Source organism: Lithobates pipiens, unplaced genomic scaffold (assembly GCF_037356315.1).
Source record: "Lithobates pipiens isolate NorthernLeopardFrog02 unplaced genomic scaffold, aLitPip1_a1.2 Scaffold_23, whole genome shotgun sequence".
Classification (NCBI taxonomy): domain Eukaryota; kingdom Metazoa; phylum Chordata; class Amphibia; order Anura; family Ranidae; genus Lithobates; species Lithobates pipiens.
The window spans coordinates 177,077,041-177,102,160 of record NW_027507785.1 but is presented as its reverse complement, the minus strand read 5'-3'; the positions used below and the strand labels follow the sequence as shown (position 1 = coordinate 177,102,160).

General features: G+C 42.5%; 1 protein-coding gene across 1 annotated transcript in view; it reads left to right on the top strand.

Annotated features, from left to right (window-relative positions):
* The window catches only part of HMCN1 (hemicentin 1), a 457,974-nt gene that overhangs the window by 353,648 nt on the left and 79,206 nt on the right, over positions 1-25,120 (top strand). The window contains exons 88-91 of the mRNA XM_077452653.1: positions 3,168-3,338; positions 12,214-12,384; positions 15,998-16,168; positions 16,724-16,894. Coding sequence (XP_077308779.1) covers positions 3,168-3,338; positions 12,214-12,384; positions 15,998-16,168; positions 16,724-16,894 — 684 coding nt within the window. The remainder of the gene's footprint in view (positions 1-3,167; positions 3,339-12,213; positions 12,385-15,997; positions 16,169-16,723; positions 16,895-25,120) is intronic.

Here is a 25,120-nt window from a genome sequence, read left to right as displayed (position 1 = left end):
CTCAAGTCGTGCTGTGGTTCATACTCAAGTCATGTCCAAGTTGCCTCCCAAAGTCACGCTGGAAGTCATGTTGTCCCTGTGTGAACCGGCTCTCAAAGTGTCATCATAAACATTCACTTCTTGTGATCAAAAAAAGAGTCAACTCTTCAACACTGCACACTGGCCAGTTTAGACATATATCATGTATATAATGTGTTTTTGTGGTTTCATGGGCCCATTTTAATAAAGAATTATGCAATGATGCCATTTCTGGTTTGCATTTTCTAAAACTCAGTTAATCAAGGTACATTGGAAGCCTACTGGGAGGTATTTTTTATGTTTCCTGTGGTAGCTGAAGGAGCATTTTGGAGAGTCCTATTCTTTTTTTAGATCATTGTTTGACATAATAATTTAATTATAAGAGATTGACTAGTTCCAACGAGTGAACATTTTGAAGGGAGTGAAGGAGCATGTGCAGTATTGAAGAGTTGTTTTCTTGATCACAAGAAGTTAATGTTCATGATGACACTTTGAATGTGAATTTTGTGAACATTTTTTTAAATACTGTTTATGAATTTTTTTTTATGGGTACAGTACAATATTCAAATGTGCATTTCTTTCACTTTGAGCACTTTAATTGTATTGCTGTCTAAACAACGCTTTGAAGTGATTTAAATAATACTTAAGTGCTGTTCACATTTTTAGTAAATATAAGGCTGTCACCTTTTCACAGATATCAGCACATGTTGGTTTATTTTATTAAAGTATATTATATCAGCCTTGCTAATGTTATTAGTAGGAAAGATCATATGGTTGCGTAGCTATACATTCATTATTTTCCTAACAAAAGGGGTCAGTTTTCACATAAATAATTTCACATAATAGTAAAATGTAGGAAAGACAGGAAAGATGTAGGAAAGACAATTACTAAATTTGATCAGGCTATTAGACCTGTGTTCACTACAAAAAGCCAATCATTTAAAAAGAAAATGCTAAAACAACATGAATACATTTGTGCACTAAATCTTACATTTTAGTATTGAAAATACAGGAATGGTTAATCACCCCTCAGCTTAATATACTTCTTGGGAACCCTGAGTTATTTTCACCTGAATTGCCTGGTCACTTCCACATACAAGAGTTTTACACTTTCACTGCTGTTTTCTTTCAGTTTGTTATTCATGTGCATAACTGGCATTCATTAATAATTAGGGGAGCATAACCATGCATTATCTTAGCCAAAGGGGGGGGGGGGGGGGGGGGTCAGTACTAAGGCTGAACTGGTGAGTAATTGGCCTTGCCTGAAGGTCCCTCCTCAAGGACACCCTGGTTGGATCACTTAAAGCTGTATTAGACAGAATACAAAATGTAATATATGGCAGTTTACCAAATCTTTAAATATGATGGTGATGTAAAGCCTCGTATACACGACCTTATTTTCAGACGGGAAAGGTGTGATGACAGGCTGTTGACAGAAAATCCGACTGTGTGTATGCTTCAACGGACCATTGTTGTCGTATTTTCTGCAGACAAATGTCTGTTGTTGGAGTTTCCGAGCGTGTGTACACAAGTCCGTTGGACAAAAGTACACAGTACAAACACGCATGCTTGGAAGCAAGGACAAGCCGGAAGTGGTCAGTTTTGTAAAGTAGCGTTCCTAATGGAGAATTAACATCTGTGACGTGACAAATTATGAAATCTCCAAATGCAACACACAATTCTCTTCTTCTTTAATGGGATAATAATGAAGCTCCTTTGCTGGTGATACTGATGGAGTTAGTTCAAACAATTTTTCAAAGGCTTTTTTTTTTCTAGTAAAATCAAGATATTTATTTATTTATTTTGGGCAAGTTACCACAACACCATTATCCCATAGTTTTTAACATTGAAGATACAACTATGTTGTTGTCCCTTGTTAATTTTACATTGTATTTTTTTAAATGTAACTGCCTACTCCCAAACTGTAATTTGAAGTAAAACACATAGCTAAGTATTATTCTACACAATTGTTTTATTGTGCATTAAAAAAAGAAAACACATACAATTAGACATGCTCTCTGCCAACAGAAATTAACCAAAAAGTGCATTCTGTGCATCCAAAAATATAGAAAATTTACCAAATCAAATCATTATTCAACCAAAAAAATAATGTCAAAGCAATAACTCCAAGGCCAATAATAAATAACATGTTATCTCCTCCGATTCGCAACATGGTTGGTTAACAAACGGCCGTTCAAAAACAAACTGAAAAGTGTGAAATGAAAAGCGCAAAATGAAAAGCTCAAAATCAAAAGCGCAAATCAACACTCATCAAAATTCCACTAACATGAAATTAGCAGAAGGAGCCCAAAGGGTGGCGCTAAAGAGCTGAAAAACAACATAGTATGTCACTACATTTGTGATTGTTGGCCAACAATTGTGTGCCATGTGTATGCAAGACAAGTTTGTGCCAACGTCCTTGGGACAAAAGTCTACGGTTTTGTTGCCCAACAATCCAATCGTGTATACGAGGCTTTCGTTACTTTTACCGGTTTTTGTTTCCTTTACTTTCACTGGGTGATCTGACTAGTAACACACTTCTTATTTGAACAGCAGCATTTTCGATCTGTTCAGAACGTGATGACGTTCGTTCTTTTCGACGGGACCATGTTCAGCCTAGTAGCCAATAGCTTTGCTCTTGTACTTTGATCTGAGCATGTGTGGCACTTTGTCCGATCAGAATTCTCTACAAACGATCGGACAAAGTCCGATCGGATCATGTTGTCGGAAAATTTTATATCCAGCTCTCAACTTTGTTGGTCGGACATTCTGACGGAAAAAGTCAAATGGAGCCCACAACACGGTCCGATCGGACATTTTCCGTCGGAATGTCCGGCCGTGTGTACAAGGGCTAAGAATTGATACCTTTCAGTATAATACATTTTTGTTTTTAGATTTAATATGAATTTAAGTGAAGATATCAGCCTTGGTTTCTGCAGCTATAACTAAATACAAGTGTCTTCTAATTCTTTGGTTTCTGGCACACTGGCTGGTGTAGTTATATGGTTGGAGTTCTTTTTAACAGGTCATTTTAACTCTGTCTTCATCTTTGCCTCAATAAATCATTGCATAAGCACACACTCTGACCTTGAAACCAAAATACTTTATTTTCAAAAAAGCCATAAACATAATTTATAACTATCTTATAGTACATGGTGGATTTTCCGAATGGCTGCCATGGCAATCCTGCAGTGTGACTTGTGGTCAAGGAATACAAAAACGAATGCGGCTGTGTGACAATCCAGCCCCAGCAAATGGTGGATTATATTGCCAGGGAGAAGAATTCGAGACCCGTCTCTGTCAAAATAAGCCTTGCCCAGGTATTATATTTATTACTATTTATAGCTCATTTTAAAAACAAACTTTTTTTTTTTTTGATTTTGCTTTAAATAGAGTGGATCCTCTGTAAAGTTTTTATTGCTGTTAGTGCACCTATTGAAAAGATTTTCTGTTAGGATTGAAAGGGATTGAAAATCTATCCAACAAAGGTACAGTTAAAAACAAAAATACATTTTAATATATGGGGAAAGGTTAAAACATCTGACAATGTTTTTAATTGTTGTCTTCCTATATGTACGTATATATATTAGTATTTTTGTTAAGAGTTTAAACTAAGGTCCCTTTAACTCATGCAGATTGTTTATCCATTTTTCATCCATCCGTTGATGGATGAAAAATGGACATCAATGCATCTCCATTGGAAAAATGATGTAAATGGACGATCATCCATTTACATCAGTTTACATCCGTCAACATCCATTTTTTGAAACAGATCAAAGTTTTATTTTTATTTTGTTACAAAAAAAGGATCAGACGAAAGATGGATGTAATCTGACAAACAATCTGTTTTTCATCTGTTTTTGCATTACAAGTGGATGTAAAAAAAAGCTGATGAGAAACAGACGAGCAGTTGATAAAAAAACTGATGAATACTTAATCTGTTTTGACGTGACTGAACTGATAAAATGAATGGTCCGCATGTGTGAAAGGGTTATATAGGATATCCCGTATTTTATAGTATATGGAACTTTCAGTTTCTCTAGATTTCACCAGCACATTTTAACCACTTGCCGACCAGTTGCACTGCGGCAGAATGGCACAGGCTGGCGAATCACCGTTATGTTAAGTCGAGCGTGCGGCCAATGATGGGGCCGCTGCGATGATCGGATTTGATCAGGAACCAATCAATCCCCAGGCCCAGGCCAATAAAATCTGGCCTGGACCTGGTGATCGCTCCTGACGGATGATATCCTTCCCCTGTCTGTGTAACTGTAAACACTGACAGGGGAAGTGATGTCCTCTCTCCTCGTGTCGATCTTTTCATTCCAGACCGAGAGGACAGAGCATCAAAAAGTCAGTTGCACCAACACTACACTGACACTAGGTCACTTAGGCACACAATTCATCTCCCAATCACCCCCCCCAGTTAACCCCTTCACCACCTGTCACTGCAATAGGATTTTTTTTGATTGCTGTTCTAGTGTTATTAGTGACACTAATCAGTGTTATGGTAATTAGTATTAGGCTCAGATAGGTCTAGGAACCTCCCAATAAAGGTTTAACCCCTTGATTACCTCCTGTCCCCTGTGATCACAGTGTAAGTGTCACGGATGATGCAGTTTAGCTAGATTTTTGTTATAGCGTCAGGGCTGCATTTAGCCCCTCCGCCCAGCCCAGCCCTCCCAAGTGCAGTATCAATCGATCTATGTCACTTACAAAACACAACACACATAACTGCAGCGTTCGCAGAGTCAGGCCTGATCCCTGCGAACGCTAAGAGTTTTTTTGGTAGCGTTTGAATCATTCACTAACAGTCAAGAGCTTTTGTGAGTCTTTTATTTTTTTTTGTGAGTCTCACTAGTGTACCAGTAAATTTAGAGACCAAAATGTCAAATTGAAGGTACAGTAGTGAAGAGGCCTACATGTTTCTGAGCATGACAGATAGTGAAGAGGAAGTCACTAATCTGTCAGATTCAGGCTCAGAATATGAACCCGTAGACAACAGGGGCACCCTGACAGATAGCTCTGATGATGGTACCAGACCCTGATCTTCTTCTGCTGTCATTGAGGTGCAAGAACCGCAGGTCCCTCGTATGGAGCAGAGAGCCAGTACTAGTGCCTCTATTCCTTCTGGTGAACTGGCAAGCACCAGCGGCCTAGTACTTCCTGGTCATACATCCAGCGCTGCAGTAACACTTGGTGATGTGGCAAGTTCCATAAATGCAGTTCAAGCTGGCAATGTGGCAAGCACGAGTAGTGTCCCACTGCCACCAAGAAGAAGACAAAGACAGGCCCGTCGCGCCCATAGTGCCCTTCCTGCTGCATTCGCCAATCCTAATTGGGAACCCACCACTTCTGCAGCACCTATACTTCCCTCATTCACTGGCCAAGCTGGAATTCAGGTGGAAACAGTTGAATTTACATCACTTGATTTCTATTCACTGTTTTTCACCAAAGATCTCTATAGATCTATTGTGGACCAAAGCAATTTATATGCCGATGAATTCATCGCCGCTAATCCCCAGCTGACCCTTTCCAGAGATTGGAGACCAATTACGGTCTCCGAATTTAAGACCTTCCTGGGCCTATCCCTCCTCATGGGCATAACTAAAAAGAGAGTGAGTTGCGGTCATATTGGTCCACTGACCCAGTTCACCATATGCCTGTGTTCACTGCCTCCATAACCAGGACATGATACGAGCAGATCTTGTGGTTCATGCATTTCAACGATTATGAACTCTGTCATCCTCGGGGTGACCCTGAATTTGATCAGCTCTACAAAATTCAGCCCCTCGTAAACCACTTCAACCAACGTTTTGTAGCCTTGTTTACTCCCCATCAAGTTGTCTGCGTTGATGAATCCCTGATTACGTTTTCCTGCCGTTTGTTATTCAAACAGTATCTTCCCAGCAAGCGTGCCAGATACGGAGTCAAGATGTATAAGCTCTGTGACAGGGCAACAGGCTATACATATAGTTTTATGGTTTACGAGGGAAAAGATAGTTATGTAGAGCCTGAGAACTGCCCTGACTACATAGGGAACGCTGGTAAGATTGTGTGGGACTTGGTGTCACCCTTATTCAGAAAGGGGTACCACTTGTATGTGGACAATTATTACACAAGCAATCTTATCGCCGGGGCTTACCCTAGCGGCTTGTAGATTCCCATCTTAGGCTGGGGAGAGAGCCTGCTTGAGATGTAATAATTTGCTCACTGTAAAGTGGAGGGATAATAAGAATGTTTTCATTCTGTCCTCCCTTCACGCAGACACGACTGTCAAAATTCCTACGGCAACTGGTGTTGTGAAGAAACCCCTCTGTGTTCATGAATATAACCTTAATATGGGAGGGATGGACCTCAACCACCAGTTGTTGGCACTGTACCTAATTGCCCATAAGGCCAGATGCTGGTACAAAAATGTGTCTCTTTATTTATTTCAATTGGCTTTGCTGAACGCTCATGTGCTATACAGAGCTTCAGGACAAACTGGATCCTTCCTTACATTCCAGGAAGAGATCATCAGAGCCCTTCTGTTTCCAGACGGTGCTCTGGCCCAATTTCCCAATGCAAATGCAGTAAGCCGGCTGCATGCTGGGACTTTGACGTCATAAAGGGTGGGGTCACCGTATGACATCACCCGGTGACCATGCCTCGTGCCTATATAAGTCACTGCACACCTCTCACACAGCATTACAGCGGGAGAGAGCGTTGTGTCAACATCACAGGAAGAGAAGAAGACGACGCAAAAGACCGGGCCACTGCTAGCAAAAGAGCTGGAAGAAGATATCGGAGGAGTCGGCAGAAGAACCGGAGAGTGGAAGAAGAGGCCAGACACCGGGAGAAGAGGCCGAAGAATGCAGGGAAGTCGGAAGAGACCCCTGAAGTCGGAAGAAGACTCCCGGAGCTGACTAAAAAATTACTCTAAAAACCTGTAGTGTGTTTTTTTATTGACACTTTTTTCCCCAGGTGAATGGGTAGGGGTACGATGTACTCCATACTCATTCACATAGGGTGAGGGGCCGGGATCTGGGGGCCCCCTTATATCTGATAAGCCCCCCACCCGCAGACCCTGACAACCAACGGCCAGGGTTGTCGGGAAGAGGTCCTTGTCCTCATCAACCCTTCCCCAAAGCGCCCCCCCATGTTGAGGGCATGCGGCCTGGTACGGTTCAGAAGAGGGGTGCTCGTTCGTCCCCACCCCCTTTTCTGACCGGCCGAGCTGCGTGCTCGGATAAGGGTCTGGTATGGATTTTGGGGGCAATCCCACAACGTTTTTTCGGCATAGAGGGTTCCCCTTAAAATACATACCAGACCTAAGGGCCTGGTATGTTCTTGGAGGGGAACCCATGCCAGTTTTTTGGCATGAATTTCCCCCTTGAGAGCTGATTATTCTGTGATTGGCCAAAGTCGTCTGGCCCGGGGATGACTTAAAGCCGTGTTGTAAGTCGGTCCAAGTCGCGTTGAGGTCGCGCTGTTACTCAAGTCGTGTTCAAGTTGCCTCCAAAAGTCGCGCTGGAAGTCACCCCTGTAATCTGGTTCTAAAGGTGTGTCATTTAAAAAAAATGAGAGCACAAAGCAGCCCCGGTCATCTTCTTTTTGGGTCCCCGCCGTGGTTCTGGGTCCTCCCCCCTGCTGAGTAACCCCAATAGCAAGCCTCTTGCTATGGGACACTCGAGCAGGCCCGCTTCCATGCCACGCTCCTGTGAATGGACTTTGCCCATTCACACACAGAGCAACACTTGACTCTTTCCCACTCTCTCCTCTTTGGCTCACTGGCGGTGATTGACAGCAGCAAGAGCCAATGGCTCATGCTGCTGTGTGAGCCAGTAAGTAGAAAGAGGCCCAGGCTCTCATGAGCAGTGCTGGTTTGAGATCGGGCTCAGGTAAGTATAAGCAGGGGAGTTGGAGGGGAAGATGCACGTGAAAGGTTTTTCACCTCAATGCATACAATGAATTAGGGTAAAAAACCTTCTGCCTTTAGAGACAATTTAATTTTACCAGCTACCTGTGGGATATGCCATTTAAATAACAAACAAATGGTGACTGTGCATTTGCATTGATACATACAGTTTTTGATTTTACCAGACCTGATCTATTCCACAAACTCAATGCAGAAATGAGAGCATCACATAACAGAATGACACGAGTGTGTGCACAAACAGGGACACAGTGGAAGCACTTCTGTTGACATTAGCACAGTAGAGACACTGGGGGTTACTTACAAAAGGAAGATCCACTTTGCACTGCAAGTGCAGTCGCTCTAAATCTGAGGGGTAGATCTGAAATGAGGGGAGGCTCTGCTGATTTTATCATCCAATCATGTGCAAGCTAAAATGCTGTTTTTTATTTAACTTGCATGTCCCCCTCTGATCTACAGTGACTTTAGTTCCAAGTGCACTTGCAGTGCAAAGTGGATTTTCCATTAGTAAATAACCCCCAGTATCTCCTTTCTCTGTTGTCAGTATGGACACCCATTGGAAATGAACAGGGTGACAGGTCACATGACAGGGGAGAAGAAGTATGGGACTTCACTACCTGATGATCACCTATATTGATGGCAAGTCTGCTGCTGCTCTGCATCAAGGAAGGCATTGATATAGAATAACATCTAGTGATGCCTAATGCTTAGCATTCTAGCCCAGGGTACCTGCTTCCACTCAGCAGACCCTGGCAACAGGGAGGGTATGCTGCATCTTACCACATGAAGCCCCTCCCTCCCCTTTCCTTTATCCAAGCCATGGATGTGTGTACTCAATCCAATGCAAATTTAAACCATCATTCCATATTCATTTGAGTGTAATGGCTTATTTTTTTAAATCATCCATCTAATGTAAACAAATAAAACTAAATAAAGTAATACTTTAATGATTGATTTGTTTATTCTACTAATTTTTTAAGATAAATATGCAGTAAAAAATTGCTGTTTGCAAATTAAAACTTTTTAGAATTTTTTAACCACTTGCTTACTGGGCACCTTTAACACCCTTCCTGCCCAGGCCAATTTTCAGCTTTCAGCACTGCCACTCTTTGAATGACGATTGCGCGGTCATGCTACACTGTATCCAGATGACATTTTTATAATTTTTTTTTACCACAAATAGAGCATTCTTTTGCTGGTATTTAATCACTTAAAAAACAACAAAACCCAAAATAGGCTCAAGCAGCGCTTGTATATAAGAACATACCCAAAATATGAGTAATCATCTCAACATATGTCCATTCTGTATAGTCCGTACACTATGTAAATAGATATATAAAATGTATATCAAAATGGGAATTGCAATCTAATAAACTTGTCCTTTTTACTCTGTAAAAATGAAAAAAGCTGCCACCAACAGATTACACCTTCACGCGTGCACAGAGAGATTAAGGGGGTATGTGGAAGAAAAACCCCTCCTGGTAAAACCCTTACTGTAAAAGAGATAAGACTTTGCATATAAATGTAAAATCAATAGGACAGCTTTACAGACATCTTCTTTCTCTGTTCGCCAGCCACTCGTAATTACTCAGTGAATAAGAAAGAGAGAAAAGGAACGGACATAGTGTAATCCCATTTAAGTAACTTTTCAATGTTATTAAAAAATCCCTTCACAGTATACACTCACAAGAATCACAAATGTTACAGCGTTGTTCACAATATAACATCAGCTTTACAACAGGTATCGTACAGCGTCTCCTACCGCTCTCAGCTTGTATAGCTGATGGGGAGTAGTGCTGTGCTCCTGGGCTTGCTGGCGTGACTACACTCGTCGTATGGCTCCAACCTGATGCGTTTCGTCATTTACAACATCATCTGAGGGCGGGGCCACTCGGCACTCTCTCTCTTTTATGCATCCACTATTGATTTTTAGCTTGTTAAGCCTTTGGCGGCACACAACTCCTTGTTCGGCCACACAGTCAGGCAGAGACAGCCCTCCATGGAGCCAATCACCGGCTCAGCTGCGGTGGTTATAGCTTGCACTCTGTCCTATCGTGTAGGTCACCTACATGTGCCGACATCGGTCAACTGGATCCAATCTACAGACCGCTTCTTATTATGCACTTTGCAAGATTATTACAATACCATTACAGCACACATTATGCGGTTTCCTACTTCCACACTTGTAAGAGGTTTCTTAATCATCTTTTACTTAAAACAACAATTGCTAAAAAAGGGGATAGTATGTATATGATATGCATAAACTTATTAAACAGCAAAACTTTCATTTTTCTTTATGTAAATAATAAAATTACATCTGATTCTCTTTATAAAAAATACCATACAAATAAACGAAAAATGGTTTAAAATAAAACACATCACCAAACTCATCAAAAAATACTAATTACTAATAAATCTCGTATTAAAAATAATTTTGAATAATCAAATTTTTTTCACACTAAATAAATACCATGATTTTACAAAATAAATATTTGCATAAACTAGCAAAAACTGATATTTAAGACTAAACACACACAAGAAAAAATGGGGCTTATGTCTGAAACATTAACCCGTCATCTACTTGCACTGCCTATATCCATTTTATCTAAAAATAGAATAGAATAGATATAAAATTAGAATAGGATAGCATTAGAAATTAAAACTATGTAGTTAAGCACTGACCAAAATTATTTCATCTTAATAGTCACTGATAAAACAATTGACATTGAGTTCTACGTTCAAGCCACTAGGCGTTAGTGTGTTTATTAAATATATCCAATGAGATTCTCTTTTTGATATTTCTTGCACCATATTTGAACCTAGCCAATTCAGATGGATCCTATGGATGCCCCAAAATTTTAGACCAGAAGGGTCCTGATTATGACACTTTTTAAAATGAAACGACACCTCATGGTATTTAAACCCAATCTCTATATTGTGAATATGCTCTGAAATGTGTTTTTTAAGGGTCCTCTTCGTATGACCCACATACATTAATTTGCATGGGCGCTGCAGGATGTAAACCACATGTGTGGTGCTACAGGTTATGAACTCTTTAATTTTAAAACTCATATTATTGCCTGTCGAGGTGAATTCAGTCACATCTCAAATTGGTTGGATAACCTTAGCGCACGTTTGGCACCTTCTACAGGCAAAAAACCTGCACGGTCCCAAAACATCACCGTTTTTTTTGGTGGGTCTAGTACTTTTTTAACAACAAAATCACTGAAATTAGGATCCTTCCAATATATAAAGGTATTTATAAGGTATTTAATCACTATTTAAAAAAAAAAAACTTTCATAGTTTGTTATAAAATTTTTAAAACAGGTAATTTTGCTCGTTAATGTGCACTGATGAGGTTGCACTGATGGGCACTGAAAGACTGCAGTGATGGGCACTGATAAAGCAGCACTAATGGGCACTGAGAAGTGCCACTGGTGGGCACCGATGAGGTGGCACTGATGGGCACTGAGCGGTGGCATGGAGAGGTCACACTGATGGGTGCCACAGATGAGCACTGATGGGCAGCAAAGAAGGGCACTGATAGGTGGTACTGAAGGGCACTGATACGTGGCAGTGATAGGTGGCATTGATAGGTGACACTGATGGGCACTGATGAGTGACACTGATGGGCATTGGTAGGCACTGGTGGGTGACACTGATAGGCATCACTGATAGCTGGCACTGAAGATGAGGTGCTGATGGGCATTGATTGACAGCATTGGTGGGCATCGATAGGTGGCACTGGTGGGCACTGGTAGGTGACACTGGTGGGTACTGATAGGCGGCACTGGTGGGCACTGGCAGGTGGCACTGGTGGGCACTGCATAACAGCAGGGGGAAAAATAAATTATTACCAATCTTCTGTTTACATCACTTGATCAGTTGTCATTGGCTGACAGCTTATCATGTGGTAAGGGGCCGGGAACATCTCATAGACTCGGTGATCCCCCTGCAGGGACACGCTGACAGCGCTGCTCAGAAGGACGTACATGGACAACTTCCCGGCAATTAAGGCCCATGCTGTAGCCATCTTTTGGCTATAGCATGAGCGGGAAAAGCTTAATTTGATTGTGCCCCACATAACCTAGAAATTCAACATAGCAACAGAATTCAAAGGTTTGGCCATTTAATTGTATATCAAAATATGTTTGTAATAAGGTGACTTGAGTCCTAGCTCAAATTAATAGGAAGCCTGTTTTTAGTTGTAGATCTTATGAGTTTAACTCCACCATCCATTATAGTTTTTTATTTGCTTTTTTATTGCATGACAAAGTTGATGCAAGTTGGTTGGACTGGAGCCCATGGGAAGAGTGCTCTAAAACTTGTGGAAGTGGCAAACAGACAAGAACAAGGATTTGCAATATTCCCCCAGCTCAAGAAGGAGGAAAGACATGTGATGGAAAAGCTATTGACAGCAAAGTTTGTAACGTCAAATCCTGCCCAGGTAAGCATTATGAAACATACTGGCTACACAAGGGAAAACTCAAAAGTCTGTTTTCAAATTTGTGCAATCACCTCTAGGACAATGGACTAAATCCAATTAAAACGAATGTTATAATTTCTAATCAGGTTGCAATAACAAGTTACACGTTGCAATAATAAGTCCACTATGATTGATATTTTGCCCACAGATTGCAACAACTACAAGTTCATGTGTCAAATTAGTCATGTCAAATTAGTCATGTGTCAATTAGTAATTAGTAGGAGCTATAAATCAAAACATGGGATTAGAAACATGCAAAAATCGAAAGGGAATTGGCACTTAGTGGTTTGGAAGAACATAATAGGATTTATTTACTAAAGGAGTGAAGGCCTTTTATGTAGTTCATTTAGTCTATGTTCATTTTGCAAAGTAAAGAAAAGATTAAAATATATGTATCCAAATTACTATTTGTCCTGGAAAAAAAAAGTATAATAAATTAGTGTAGACTACAAATGCTCAAAGGTTTAATGCGCAGAACTGAGATATTGACAAAAATGTAACAGCACTCTGGGACTGAACGCCTACAAATTGTTGTGACCTCATGGTACAGAAATCTTTTAGTACTTGTCAAACTTTTTCTGAGACAGACTGACCTATACTGGTGCTGCAAGTCCCATGAGGGGACTTTATTACATATCTTTTGGGCGTTTTCAGAGATTCGCCCCCTTTAGCAACAGGTCATGCACATAATAAAACAAATAATTGGGCATTACCGCTCAGATAATCCAGTGGCTATCCTTTTCCAATCTGGCAACAATGTCCAGGAAACAATACAGAAAATCGCTACTGATCGACCTTATAAATGCAGATAGAGCTTGTGTTGTTAGTTTTTGGAAACACTCAAGCACACCAACACTAAGTTAATGGTTTCTTATCTCAGCCATTAAGCATAAGGAGCATACAGTATAAAGAGATTGTTTCAGTGGGAGCAATTCTGGTTTACCTCTGAATACCTGTGATATATGTGAAAGAAACAAGGAAATAGAGACATATGGAGGCCACACCACCCTGAGTTTAACCTCTCCCTAAACACTCCTCCTTCCTCCCTTTATCCTCTATAGCACTAAAAAACATATTTTTTCCTATGTATAAAACCTCCCTCCTCCCCCTATAAGTAAAAATGTTTGTTATTACCAAACCCACAATCACACTGGTAAGAATAGGTTTACGCAGCCTATTGCATTAGGGCAGGCACCCCAAAGCCCAAACACGCATACACAGTAGAGCAGTGGATGGTGTCAGTAGAGCAGTGGATGGTGTCAGTAGAGCAGAGGACAGTGTCAGTAGGGATGAGATTAGTGTCAATAGTTTTTTGTTTTTATTATTTTATTTTGGTATTATTTTTTAAAACATTTTTTTAAATTATTTTTTTCTTTTTTACATTGAGGGGCGTGGTGAAATATCAGAGAAAGGGACTAAGGATAGAGAGTCCCTTTCTCTGTAGCCTCAGCTGCTGGTTGGGGGCATTCAGCAAGGGAAATCTGCATCACACAGGATGATTAGGGCGTGCCCAGGCACATCTGGCACACCCTGTGTGCAGGCCTTATGCTGGCCAGTGTTCCTTATTGGGACAAAGGAATCTAACAGATGTTTGACATCAAGAATTACTATTTAATGGTTGCTTGTCCACATTTCTGCATCATATTGTTAGATGTTGTTAACCTCCCTGGCGGTACGATTATTTCGGATTTTAGGAGCTAAAAGCGGTACCATTATTTTGCATGAAAATTTGGCATTTTATATTGTAGTCCTGTAATTCTGAAGCCGCGTACACACGGACGGACTGTCTGGCCAACTAAGTCCGGCAGACAATCCGGCAGACAGTCCGTCCTACTTTTGAATGAACGGACTTGACCACACATGATGAACAGACAGTCCGCTGAAAGCTTGCGCGATGACGTGTACAGCACGTACGACGGGACTAGAAATACGACGTCCAATACACTGCAATGCAACCTTCGGCCGTGTAAATCCTTTCTGAGCATGCGCCATACTTAGTCCGTCCAACTTGCCTACTCACGAGCGGACTGTCCGCTGAAACCAAAGTTGGACGGACTGTATTACGGAAATTCCGAAAGACTTAGTCCGCCAGACTGTCCGCTGAAAAAGTCCGCTGAAGCCCACACACGAGCGGACTGTCCGCTGAAACACAGACAGTCCGCCCCTGTCTACGCGGCCTTAGGAATAACTCTCTTAAATCTGTTCAAACCAGAGTCTAGCAGACATCCTGGGTATAATAAAGTTTGAAAAATGAAATCATAAATTATAATATAATAAATAATTATAAATAATTGTACCAAATAATAATATAACAATAATAAAAATTATTCAATAATGTAATCAAATCAAAAACACTGAAATTTGCTCAGTTGCAGAATTGTCACTGTCATTACTTTTCAATATTTGATGACGGATCTCCCCACAAATCGCTATCCCTCAATTCTGCGAGTGATTCTAATTTATTATCGCTGTTTTCTAGCTGGTCTGAAATAATTTTTGATGTAAAGGGACAGTTTTGGTTGCTATGGACAATCTCCAGTTTCCAGGCAGAAAGAACAGTTTTTATGTTATAAAACTGCATGCAGGACACTGGACAGACCACTAGGGACAAAGAGGATGTGAAATATTTACATACAGCAATGTATTCTGTAAGATTACATTATACTGTATGTATACTGTGTGTTTCACTTTTTGAATTTGGTGCCGATCCCCGTGCATTGCAACGCTTGCAGGGAACAGAGATCAGCGATGTGATAGATCGAGCAAGACACGGCTCGCTCGTACAGCGGGGAGACAACGCTGGATCCGAGGGAGAAGGTAAGTAAACGTCCTCCTGGATCCAGCGATGCAGTCCCGAGTCTGGCTCGGGGTTACCGCTTTTGGTATAAAAATTCCACCCCGAACCAGACTTGGGAAGACCGTCAGGGGGGTTAATGTAACCCCTATGGCTTATGTGTTTAAAACTAAATTACTTGATGTATGATTTGGTGAACTTAGTAAATAAAAAAATGTAAAAAAGCACTCTGGGACTAAAGGTAGTTTATGGAGAAAAAATGCCCCACCCTCTATCCCCATGGATGAAATAAAGAATTTGGGGGTGCTTTTCCAAGATATTATTATGATTATTATTATTATCCTAAAGAAGTACTTGACTTGAAGAAATGATGTATGGCTTGTATCACAAAAGTAACTACTGCGAGCGTGCATCGTAATATAGAGGTTTCTGGATCTCAAGTATTGCATGGCCTAGCCACAATACTGCTTACTCAATGCACTCACTCTCAATGGATACAAATAGCATCCATAAAAGGATGACATGAAAGTGCAAGGGATTTGCCTGACTGGATGGTGTTTTGATTGTTGGTCAAATTATATGGATCTGAAATGGAACATTATTAGTTTGGTGAACTGTTTTCTTGTATGAGCATGCATGAATGTGGACAGGAACTGGCTCCACAGAGTTGGCAGAAGATCATCAGCACCGAGCTATATATCTGCAAATATCATTTTAGCTAAATAGCCTACCAGATTTATAACATGAACATACTATACTAATTCTTTCCACTTATTTTAGTTGATGGAGAATGGAGTTCCTGGCAGGTGTGGGGTCCATGCAGTAAGACATGTGGGAAGGGAACTCAGATACGTGCAAGGCTCTGTAATAATCCACCTCCATCCTTTGATGGAACATTGTGTGAAGGACAAGACACACAATCACAAATATGTAACATACGCCACTGTCCAGGTAAAAAAATTCTATTATCATGTGCTTGTATTTATTTTTTTGTGTTGTGTCCATAGCTACTAAAATACGAAACATTGTTTGACTCATTATACATGGTTACATTTAAAGCATTTATTGCGTGATAGTGCATCAAGATAAAATCTAACAGCAAAGGGGGTTATTTATGAAAGGCAAATTCACTTTGCACTACAAGTGCAAAGTGGACTTGAAATTGCACTGAAAGCACACTTGCAAGTGCAGTCGCTGTAAATCTGAGGGGTAGTTCTAAAATGAGGGCAAGCTGTGCTGATTTTATTATCCAATAATGTGCCAGCTAAAATGCTGTTTTTTATTTTCCTTGCATGTCCCCCTCGCATCTACAATGAGTGCACTTTGCACTTTGCACTTGTAGTTTGCACTTGTAGTGCAAAGTGGATTTGCCTTTAGTAAACAACCCCCAAAGTCTCATTACCTCATAATAATTTTTTTCAAGATCACGTTTGTTTTTGATACTGAACAAAAATCCTCAGGAACCAAGTCTTTTTTCACATAATTGTGCTTCTGTCTTTCATACAGTGGATGGAAAATGGTCACCCTGGGGAAGTTGGACACCCTGCAGTGTTTCCTGTGGTGGAGGCCTTCGACAAAGAACTCGTGAATGTTCCAGTCCACAACCGCAATACGGAGGGCACAAGTGTAAAGGGAAAACCTTTGAGAATGAGTTTTGCAATGGAGACTTATGTCCTAGTAAGCTTCATTTTATTTCCAAAATTAAATTAAGTTACCCATTTTTACTGAGCTGAGGGAGCTTATTATGCTCCATTTGTATACCTAGTCCAGTTAAGGAGAAAAAAAAATGAAATTTTCTTAATCGTTCATCAAAAGGACATAATCAGGAAAAGTAAAATCAGGAACATTGGGTTATACTGCCACCTTTAGGAAGAACTGTCAAAACATAAAAGCCACTGGCAAGTCATGTATAACCCCTCGCACTCTTATAAGGCTTGAATTTCATGATAGTGTTTTAAAAGGAAGGATGGCTTTTCTCTTCAGAGAAAAATATACACCGTTTCTGAATACTTCTACTTTTAACAAATATTTCTTCAATAAAGATTCTTTGCTATTGTCAGGTCTCTGGTATGAGGCCGGGTTGCTGAGAGGGTGCTCCTTGTGGCTGAGTGCAGCGTAACCTTGGGAGTGAGACAGGGAGTACAGTGCCCAAAGTAGCCGAGTTGCTGAGGGCAGCTGGGGTGCGCTGGTAAGTTGGTAACCGTGTGTGGAAGGATCCCAGTGGAGCAACCAGGAACAAGATCAAGCCAGGCCAGGGGTCATACACAACAAGATCAGTCCGAGAAAAGGGACAATAGGATAATCCGGAACAGAGTTGGTAACCAGGCCAGGGGTCAACACCGTGCAGACAAACGGAGGTACATTAGTACAGACGGGAGCGTAGTTGGGTCCAAGCCAGGGGTTGGTGCAGGCGGAGAGCTGGAAGAGTCAGGCAAGCTGGGTAGTCAACAGGAATCAGGTAGTCAGACACAGGTAGCTGTGTTGCATGGACTCTGACAGACTGGGGATTGCAGGGTTAGTCTTTACTGTAACCCTTTGGCACTGGACTCTGCTTATGGCACTCTCCGGATACCTAGAGTACTGGTTACTTGCCTCAGAGCACTTATACAGTTCCAAGGCTGTGTTTCTGGTTTTATTCTGATACGTGAAGACTCCCTAGGGAGGATGCCCATAGTAGAGGCAAGGATTTCCTGGGAAGTGGCATGTTCACTGAATTCTACATGTGGCACTCTGCAGTTACTGTGCTTGTTAGGCACAGAATACTTTCCAAGCCTGTGACTACAATAAGTCTGGGGCTTGTCACATATGAGCATGATACCTCATTTCTTTTTTCTCCCAGTATTCCCAGAAATTAGTAAAAAAAGTGGAGAATTAAAGAGGGCCGGTTTTGAAAAAAAAAATTAAAAGTCAGCAGCTGCAAACACTGTAGCTGCTGACTTTTAATAAGTAGACTTACCTGTCCAGGGCGCCCGCGATGTCGACCGCCCAAGGCTGACCCGTCCCTCGGTCTCGGGTCCCGGCGCCGTCATTTTGGGTAAGGGAAACAGGCAGTGGAGCCTTGCGGCTTCACTGCCCGTTTCCTACTGCGCATGCGCGAGTCACACAGCGCTTTGTGAATGGGACGTGCTGTGTTCTGGGACACACAGTTCCCAGAACACAGCGCAACCCATTACCCAGAAGATGCCGCATGGAGGAGAGAAAAAAGAAGATCTCCGCGGAGGAGGAAGAGGCAGATTAGGATGATGTGCCTAGCAACAGGCATTTCTGGTAAGTAAAAAAAAAGTTTTTTTTCATTTTTTTTAATCATTTTTTTCTAATTTTTAATGTATTTTCTTTTTTCAGGGTGGCCCTCCACTTTAAGTACTGGGTCCCATGCACATGTACACTGCCTTTCCTGCTTTTCTATGTGAAGTAGTTGCCTGCCATTGCTCTCCTCACAAGGGTGATAGGTTTACCTTGGGTTGTCCTGGCTGTTGCCTGATACTGACTCAGTCACTTCTGCTCATATATCCTTGCCTGCTTCCGCAGTTGGTAGTGAGTACCACAGATACTTCCAGTGGGTATTACTTTGTTTTCATTGGTATGTAGTATGTAGAATCCTATGTGCAAATGGAATTTCCCCATGTGTCTCTCCGAGTTATGATCCTCTAGCACTTCTGGGCCTGCCTGCAGCATTCCTCCCAGGGAACCTGACACTAATAGCTTGGATTATAGCCCCCACGCACTCATCAGAGTCATCTCTAGCTCCCTCAGGGGTGCACCCTCTTGTGCTCTGTTCAGGGAGGAGTTTTCTTCAGCTATGCAGAATTTCAGGATTTCAGTCCCTGCTGCTGTGATAGTTGACTCTCTCAGTGCAGACAGCTGTGGATGACAAGGAGTCTCACAATTGTTTTTTTGGATGCATTTGTGCCTTAGAAGCTTCAGGCTGCTGATATAATTCCTAGGAGGCCCCAAGTCTCCTTTCTTTCTAAAGGGGGTCTCTGCATTTCACCTTAACCAGGACATCCTCTCTGTTCCACTTCTGTTCATTTTAAGAAAATATCCCACCAATGCTTGGATGTGGTTAGAGAGGTTTGCTTCTAACTCTCACCTACATCTTCCTTCAGATGGACTGACTCCTTTTTTGTCATTACTGAAGATTCTCACAGCTTCACATTCCATCATTTATCAGTGGGGAAGGCAGGCAATTTTTCAAGCCTACTGGCTTAAGTATAAGATTCCACCTTTTCTAGTCAAGGCGCACTCCACAAGATTTGTCAGTGCTTTCTAGGCTTTTCAGCAACATGTTTGCCATTAACAGATTTGTAAGACTGCTACCCAGTGTTCCATTTGCAAATGCAAGCTATGAATGTAAGGTCCTGCACTCAGTTCTTTAACCACTTTCAGACCGGACCATTTTGCTGGTAAATGACCAGAGGTCTTTTTACACTTTGGCACTGCGCTGCTTTAACTGGTAATTGCGCGGTCATGCAATGTTGTACCCAAACAAAATTTGCGTCCTTTTCTTCCCACAAATAGAGCTTTCTTTTGATGGTATTTGATTGCCTCTGCGATTTTTATTTTTTGTGATATAAACGTAAAAAGACCGCAAATTTTGAAAAAAAATGATATTTTCTACTTTTTGTTATTAGAAAAATCCAATAAACTCAATTTTAGTCATACATTTAGGCCAAAATGTATTCAGCCACATGTCTTTGGTAAAAAAAAAGTCAATAATTGTATATTTATTGGTTTGCGCAAAAGTTGTCACATCTACAAACTAAGGTACGTTTTCTGGAATTTACGCAGCTTTTAGTTTACGACTGCCTATCTCATTTCTTGAGGTGCTAAAATGGCAGGGCAGTACAAAACCCCCCCAAATGACCCCATTTTGGAAAGTAGACCCCCTAAGGAAATTGATAAGAGGCATGTTGAGCCCATTGAATATTTTATTTTTTTGCCTCAAGCGATTGAATAATGACAAAAAAAAAATTTTTTTTTTTTTTTTACACAAAGTTGTCACTAAATGATATATTGCTCACACATGCTATGGGCGTATGTGAAATGACACCCCAAAATAAATTCTGCTGCTTCTCCTGAGTACGGGGATACCACATATGTGGGACTTTTTGGGAGCCTAGCCGCGTACGGGGCCCCGAAAACCAAGCACCGCCTTCAGGCTTTCTAAGGGCGTAAATTTTTGAGTTCACTTCTCACTACCTATTACAGTTTTGAAGGCCATAAAATGCCAAGATGGCACAAAACCCCCACAAATGACCCCATTTTAGAAAGTAGACACCCCAAGCTATTTGCTGAGAGGCATGTTGAGTTCATGGAATATTTTATATTTTGCCACAAGTTGCGGGAAAATTACAAACTTTTTTTTTTTTTTTTTTTTTTTCACAAAGTTGTCACTAAATGATATATTGCTCACACATGCCATGGGCATATGTGAAATGACACCCCAAAATAAATTCTGCTGCTTCTCCTGAGTACGGGGATACCACATATGTGGGACTTTTTGGGAGCCTAGCCGCGTACGGGGCCCCGAAAACCAAGCACCGCCTTCAGGCTTTCTAAGGGCGTAAATATTTGACTTCACTCCTCACTACCTATTACAGTTTTGAAGGCCATAAAATGCCAAGATGGCACAAAACCCCCACAAATGACCCCATTTTAGAAAGTAGACACCCCAAGCTATTTGCTGAGAGGCATGTTGAGTCCATGGAATATTTTATATTTTGCCACAAGTTGCAGGAAAATTACAAACTTTTTTTTTTTTTTTTTTTTTTTCACAAAGTTGTCACTAAATGATATATTGCTCACGCATGCCATGGGCATATGTGAAATGACACCCCAAAATAAATTCTGCTGCTTCTCCTGAGTACGGGGATACCACATATGTGGGACTTTTTGGGAGCCTAGCCGCGTACGGGGCCCCGAAAACCAAGCACCGCCTTCAGGCTTTCTAAGGGCGTTACAGTTTTGAAGGCCATAAAATGCCAAGATGGCACAAACCCCCCCCAAATGACCCCATTTTGGAAAGTAGACACCCCTAAATTTAGGGGTACACTAGTGAGACTAGGTAATAAATGGCGGGTGCCCTGAAACTATAAAAAAATAACTAACCAACCAGCGTCACCTGTAACAGTTATATGGTGATCACTGGTGAAAGGGTTAACTAGGGGGCAATCAGGGGGCTTTATGCGGTAGTATATGGGGGTCCCTGGCGCTATAAAAAGCTGCGGCGAACCTAAATACCTACCTGCCTAACTAGCGTCACCTGTGACACTAATACAGCGATCAGAAAAACGATCGCTTATTAGGCTGGGTTCACACTGGAGCGATGCGGGAACGCCACGAATGCGCGGCGGGTTCCCGCATCGCATGCCTCCCGGCGGCAGTTCACACTGCCCTATGCGAACTGCTGGGAGTGTCAGTGAAATGTTACTGACACCCCCAGATCAGTTCGCATATCGCAGTGCGATCTGCAAACTCGGATCGCATGGTGTGAACACCCATGCGATCCGATTCTGCTGCGGGCCAAAAAAAGGGTCCCGTGCGAATTTGCGGCGGGTGCGGCGGGTGTGGCGGGTGCGGCGGGTGCGGCGAATGGCTGAACTCGAATCGCACAGAGATCGGATGTGATTTGCACTGCAGTGCGGTGCGAATCACATCCGTTCTCAAACCGCTGCAATCTGAACCCAGCCTTAGTGACACTGGCGACGGGGGGTGATCACGGGGTTAAACCTTTATTGGGGGGGTTAGGGGGGTACCTTAGAACTAAAGGGGGCTAACCCTAACTGCCCTAACAGTTATTAGTCACAAATGACACCCGCCGGGTGATCAGGGGGTTAAACCTTTATTAGGTAATAAATGGCGGGTGCCCTGAAACTATAAAAAAATAACTAACCAACCAGCGTCACCTGTAACAGTTATATGGTGATCACTGGTGAAAGGGTTAACTAGGGGGCAATCAGGGGGCTTTATGCGGTAGTATATGGGGGTCCCTGGCGCTATAAAAAGCTGCGGCGAACCTAAATACCTACCTGCCTAACTAGCGTCACCTGTGACACTAATACGGCGATCAGAAAAATGATCGCTTATTAGGCTGGGTTCACACTGGAGCGATGCGGAAAGCCGCGAATCCGCGGCGGGTTCCCGCATCGCATGCCTCCCGGCGGCAGTTCACACTGCCCTATGCGAACTGCTGGGAGTGTCAGTGAAATGTTACTGACACCCCCAGATCAGTTCGCATATCGCAGTGCGATCTGCAAACTCGGATCGCATGGTGTGAACACCCATGCGATCCGATTCTGCTGCGGGCCAAAAAAAGGGTCCCGTGCGAATTTGCGGCGGGTGTGGCGGGTGCGGCGGGTGCGGCGAATGGCTGAACTCGAATCGCACAGAGATCGGATGTGATTTGCACTGCAGTGCGGTGCGAATCACATTCGTTCTCATAAACCGCTGCAATGTGAACCCAGCCTTAGTGACACTGGCGACGGGGGGTGATCACGGGGTTAAACCTTTATTGGGGGGGTTAGGGGGGTACATTAGAACTAAAGGGGGCTAACTCTAACTGCCCTAACAGTTATTACAGTCACAAATGACACCAATGCAAAAAAAAAAAAAAAAAAAAAAATGACATTGGTGTCACTGTGACTGGGGGGCAGGGGTAATTGGGGGGGTGATCGGGGGGTAAAGGGGGGGTGTGAGTGTGCCTGGCATGTTCTACTGTGTGTGTAGAGTGTTGGTGCAACTCACCGATCCGCTCTCCTCCGTGTCGGAACGGAAAATACCGACACGGAGGAGAGAATACATCACTTCCTCTCCTGTGTTTACATTACAGGAGAGGAAGTGATGTCACGGGGGATTTCCATTCGTCGAGAGCGATCGCGAGGGGGTGGCCATGAATGAATGGCCGCCCCCTCATCCCGGATCGCTCTCGAAGAAATGCCGACCGCCGCAGGCACCGGGGGGGGGGCCCGATCGGGCCCCCCACCCGCGGGCAGGCAGGGACTTATATATACGCCCATATGCCTGCCCGTGCCATTCTGCCGACGTATATCGTCGTGCGGCGGTCGGCAAGTGGTTAAGCTGCCATCAACCTCCAGGTAAAGGGAAGATCTGAAATGAGGGGAATCTCTACTGATTTTATCATCCAATCATGTACAAGCAAAAAGGCTGTTTTTATTTTCTTTGCACATCCCCATCAGATCTACAGTGACTGCATTTCCAAGTGCACTTCCAAATGCACTTGCAGTGCACTTTGAAGTGCACAGTGAATTTGCCTTTAGTAAATAACCCCCAGTGTTGTTGATTCTCTTGGCCCTTTATTCCTCGATGAACAATTAAGAAAACAGGATCTTTATAAACATAGTAAAATCTAGATTTTAAGTTTCATTAAGGGACACAGAGTAAAAGCGATCAATACATCATTGATCTTTGATTGTTTTTACTCTTAATTTTCTTCATATTTTTGCACTCATTTTATTAATAATGCATTGTTGTTGTATTTACAGTAGTATGAACAACATATAAAAGTGACAACAGAACTATTTAGTAAAAAGTATATTCAGAATAGCTAGTTTTATTATGCAATGGATACATGAATACTTACAGTGCCTTGCAAAATATTCACCCCCTTGGCATTTTTCGTGTTTTGTTGCTTCACAACCTGGAATTAACATGAATTGTTTGAGCATTTAATTTACAGAACATGCCCACAACTTTGAAGATTTTTTTTTAAGCAAACAACAAATAGGACAAAATAATAGAAAAAGTCAATGTGCATAACTATTCACCCCCTAAAGTCAATACTTTGTAGAGCCACCTTTTGCGGCTATCACAGCTCCAAGTCGCTTTGGATACGTCTCTATGAGCTTACCACATCTTACCACTGGGATTTTTACCCATTCCTCCTTGCAAAGCTGCTGCAGCTCCTTCAAGTTGGATGGTTTGCGCTTGTGAACAGCAATCTTTAAGTGTGACCTCAGATTTTCTATTGGATTGGAGTCTGGGCTTTGACTAGGCCATTCCAACACATTTACATGTGTTAGGTACCTGGTGTTGAAGCCCGACTTGTAGAAGGAGACCTCTCTTACAACGCTGGTTCAGGAGCCACTGGAATGGCAACAGCGGTCTCGAGAGCACAGTGGGTAGGATTGCCTGCTGGAATAGGGCCGTTGGGACTGATAGCGGAGAAGAGATCCCTCTGGATGGCTGGCGGAGCAGGGCTGGAAGTTGATAGAAGAGCTGAGAAATGCAAGCAGTAGCTACAGGAGCCAATGAGAGGAACCACAGGCACAGCAGAACACTGAACAGGCAGCAGGTTGGAGCAGGGTCGGATGGTCCGGGTCAGTAGGGGAGCAGACAGGTGATAGCAGCAGGCAAGGCAGCGTCGGTGAAACTGGCAGAGGACGGCAGCGGAATCACAGGCAGAAGTGGTTCAGGTTCAGGTTCAGGTAGTCAGATACACAGGAGCTGAGATGAAACAGCGCCGCACCAGCGCACTAGGAGAACCTTTAAGCGTTCAGTGGCGGCAAACAGCCCTATCGCGCACACCCTAACGCAAGCGCACGCCCGCTCAGTTTGAGAAGAAGCACGCGTGCGCATGGGTGCACGCAGCTGTGCCTGTCCATCGCTGGTAAGTCCCTGACAACACGTTTCCCCTTAAAGCACTCAAGTCCTGCTTTAGCAGTGTGTTTGGGGTCATTGTTCTGCTGGAAGGTGAACCTCTGTCCTAGCCTCAAATCACACACTGATTGGTACAGGTTTTGCTCAAGAATATTCCTGTATTTAGCACCATCTTTCCTTCAACTCTGACCAGTCCCAGTCCTGACTGCTGAAAAACATCCCCACAGCATGATGCTGCCACCAATGTTTCACTGTGGGGATGATGTTCTTTGGGTGATGTAATGTGTT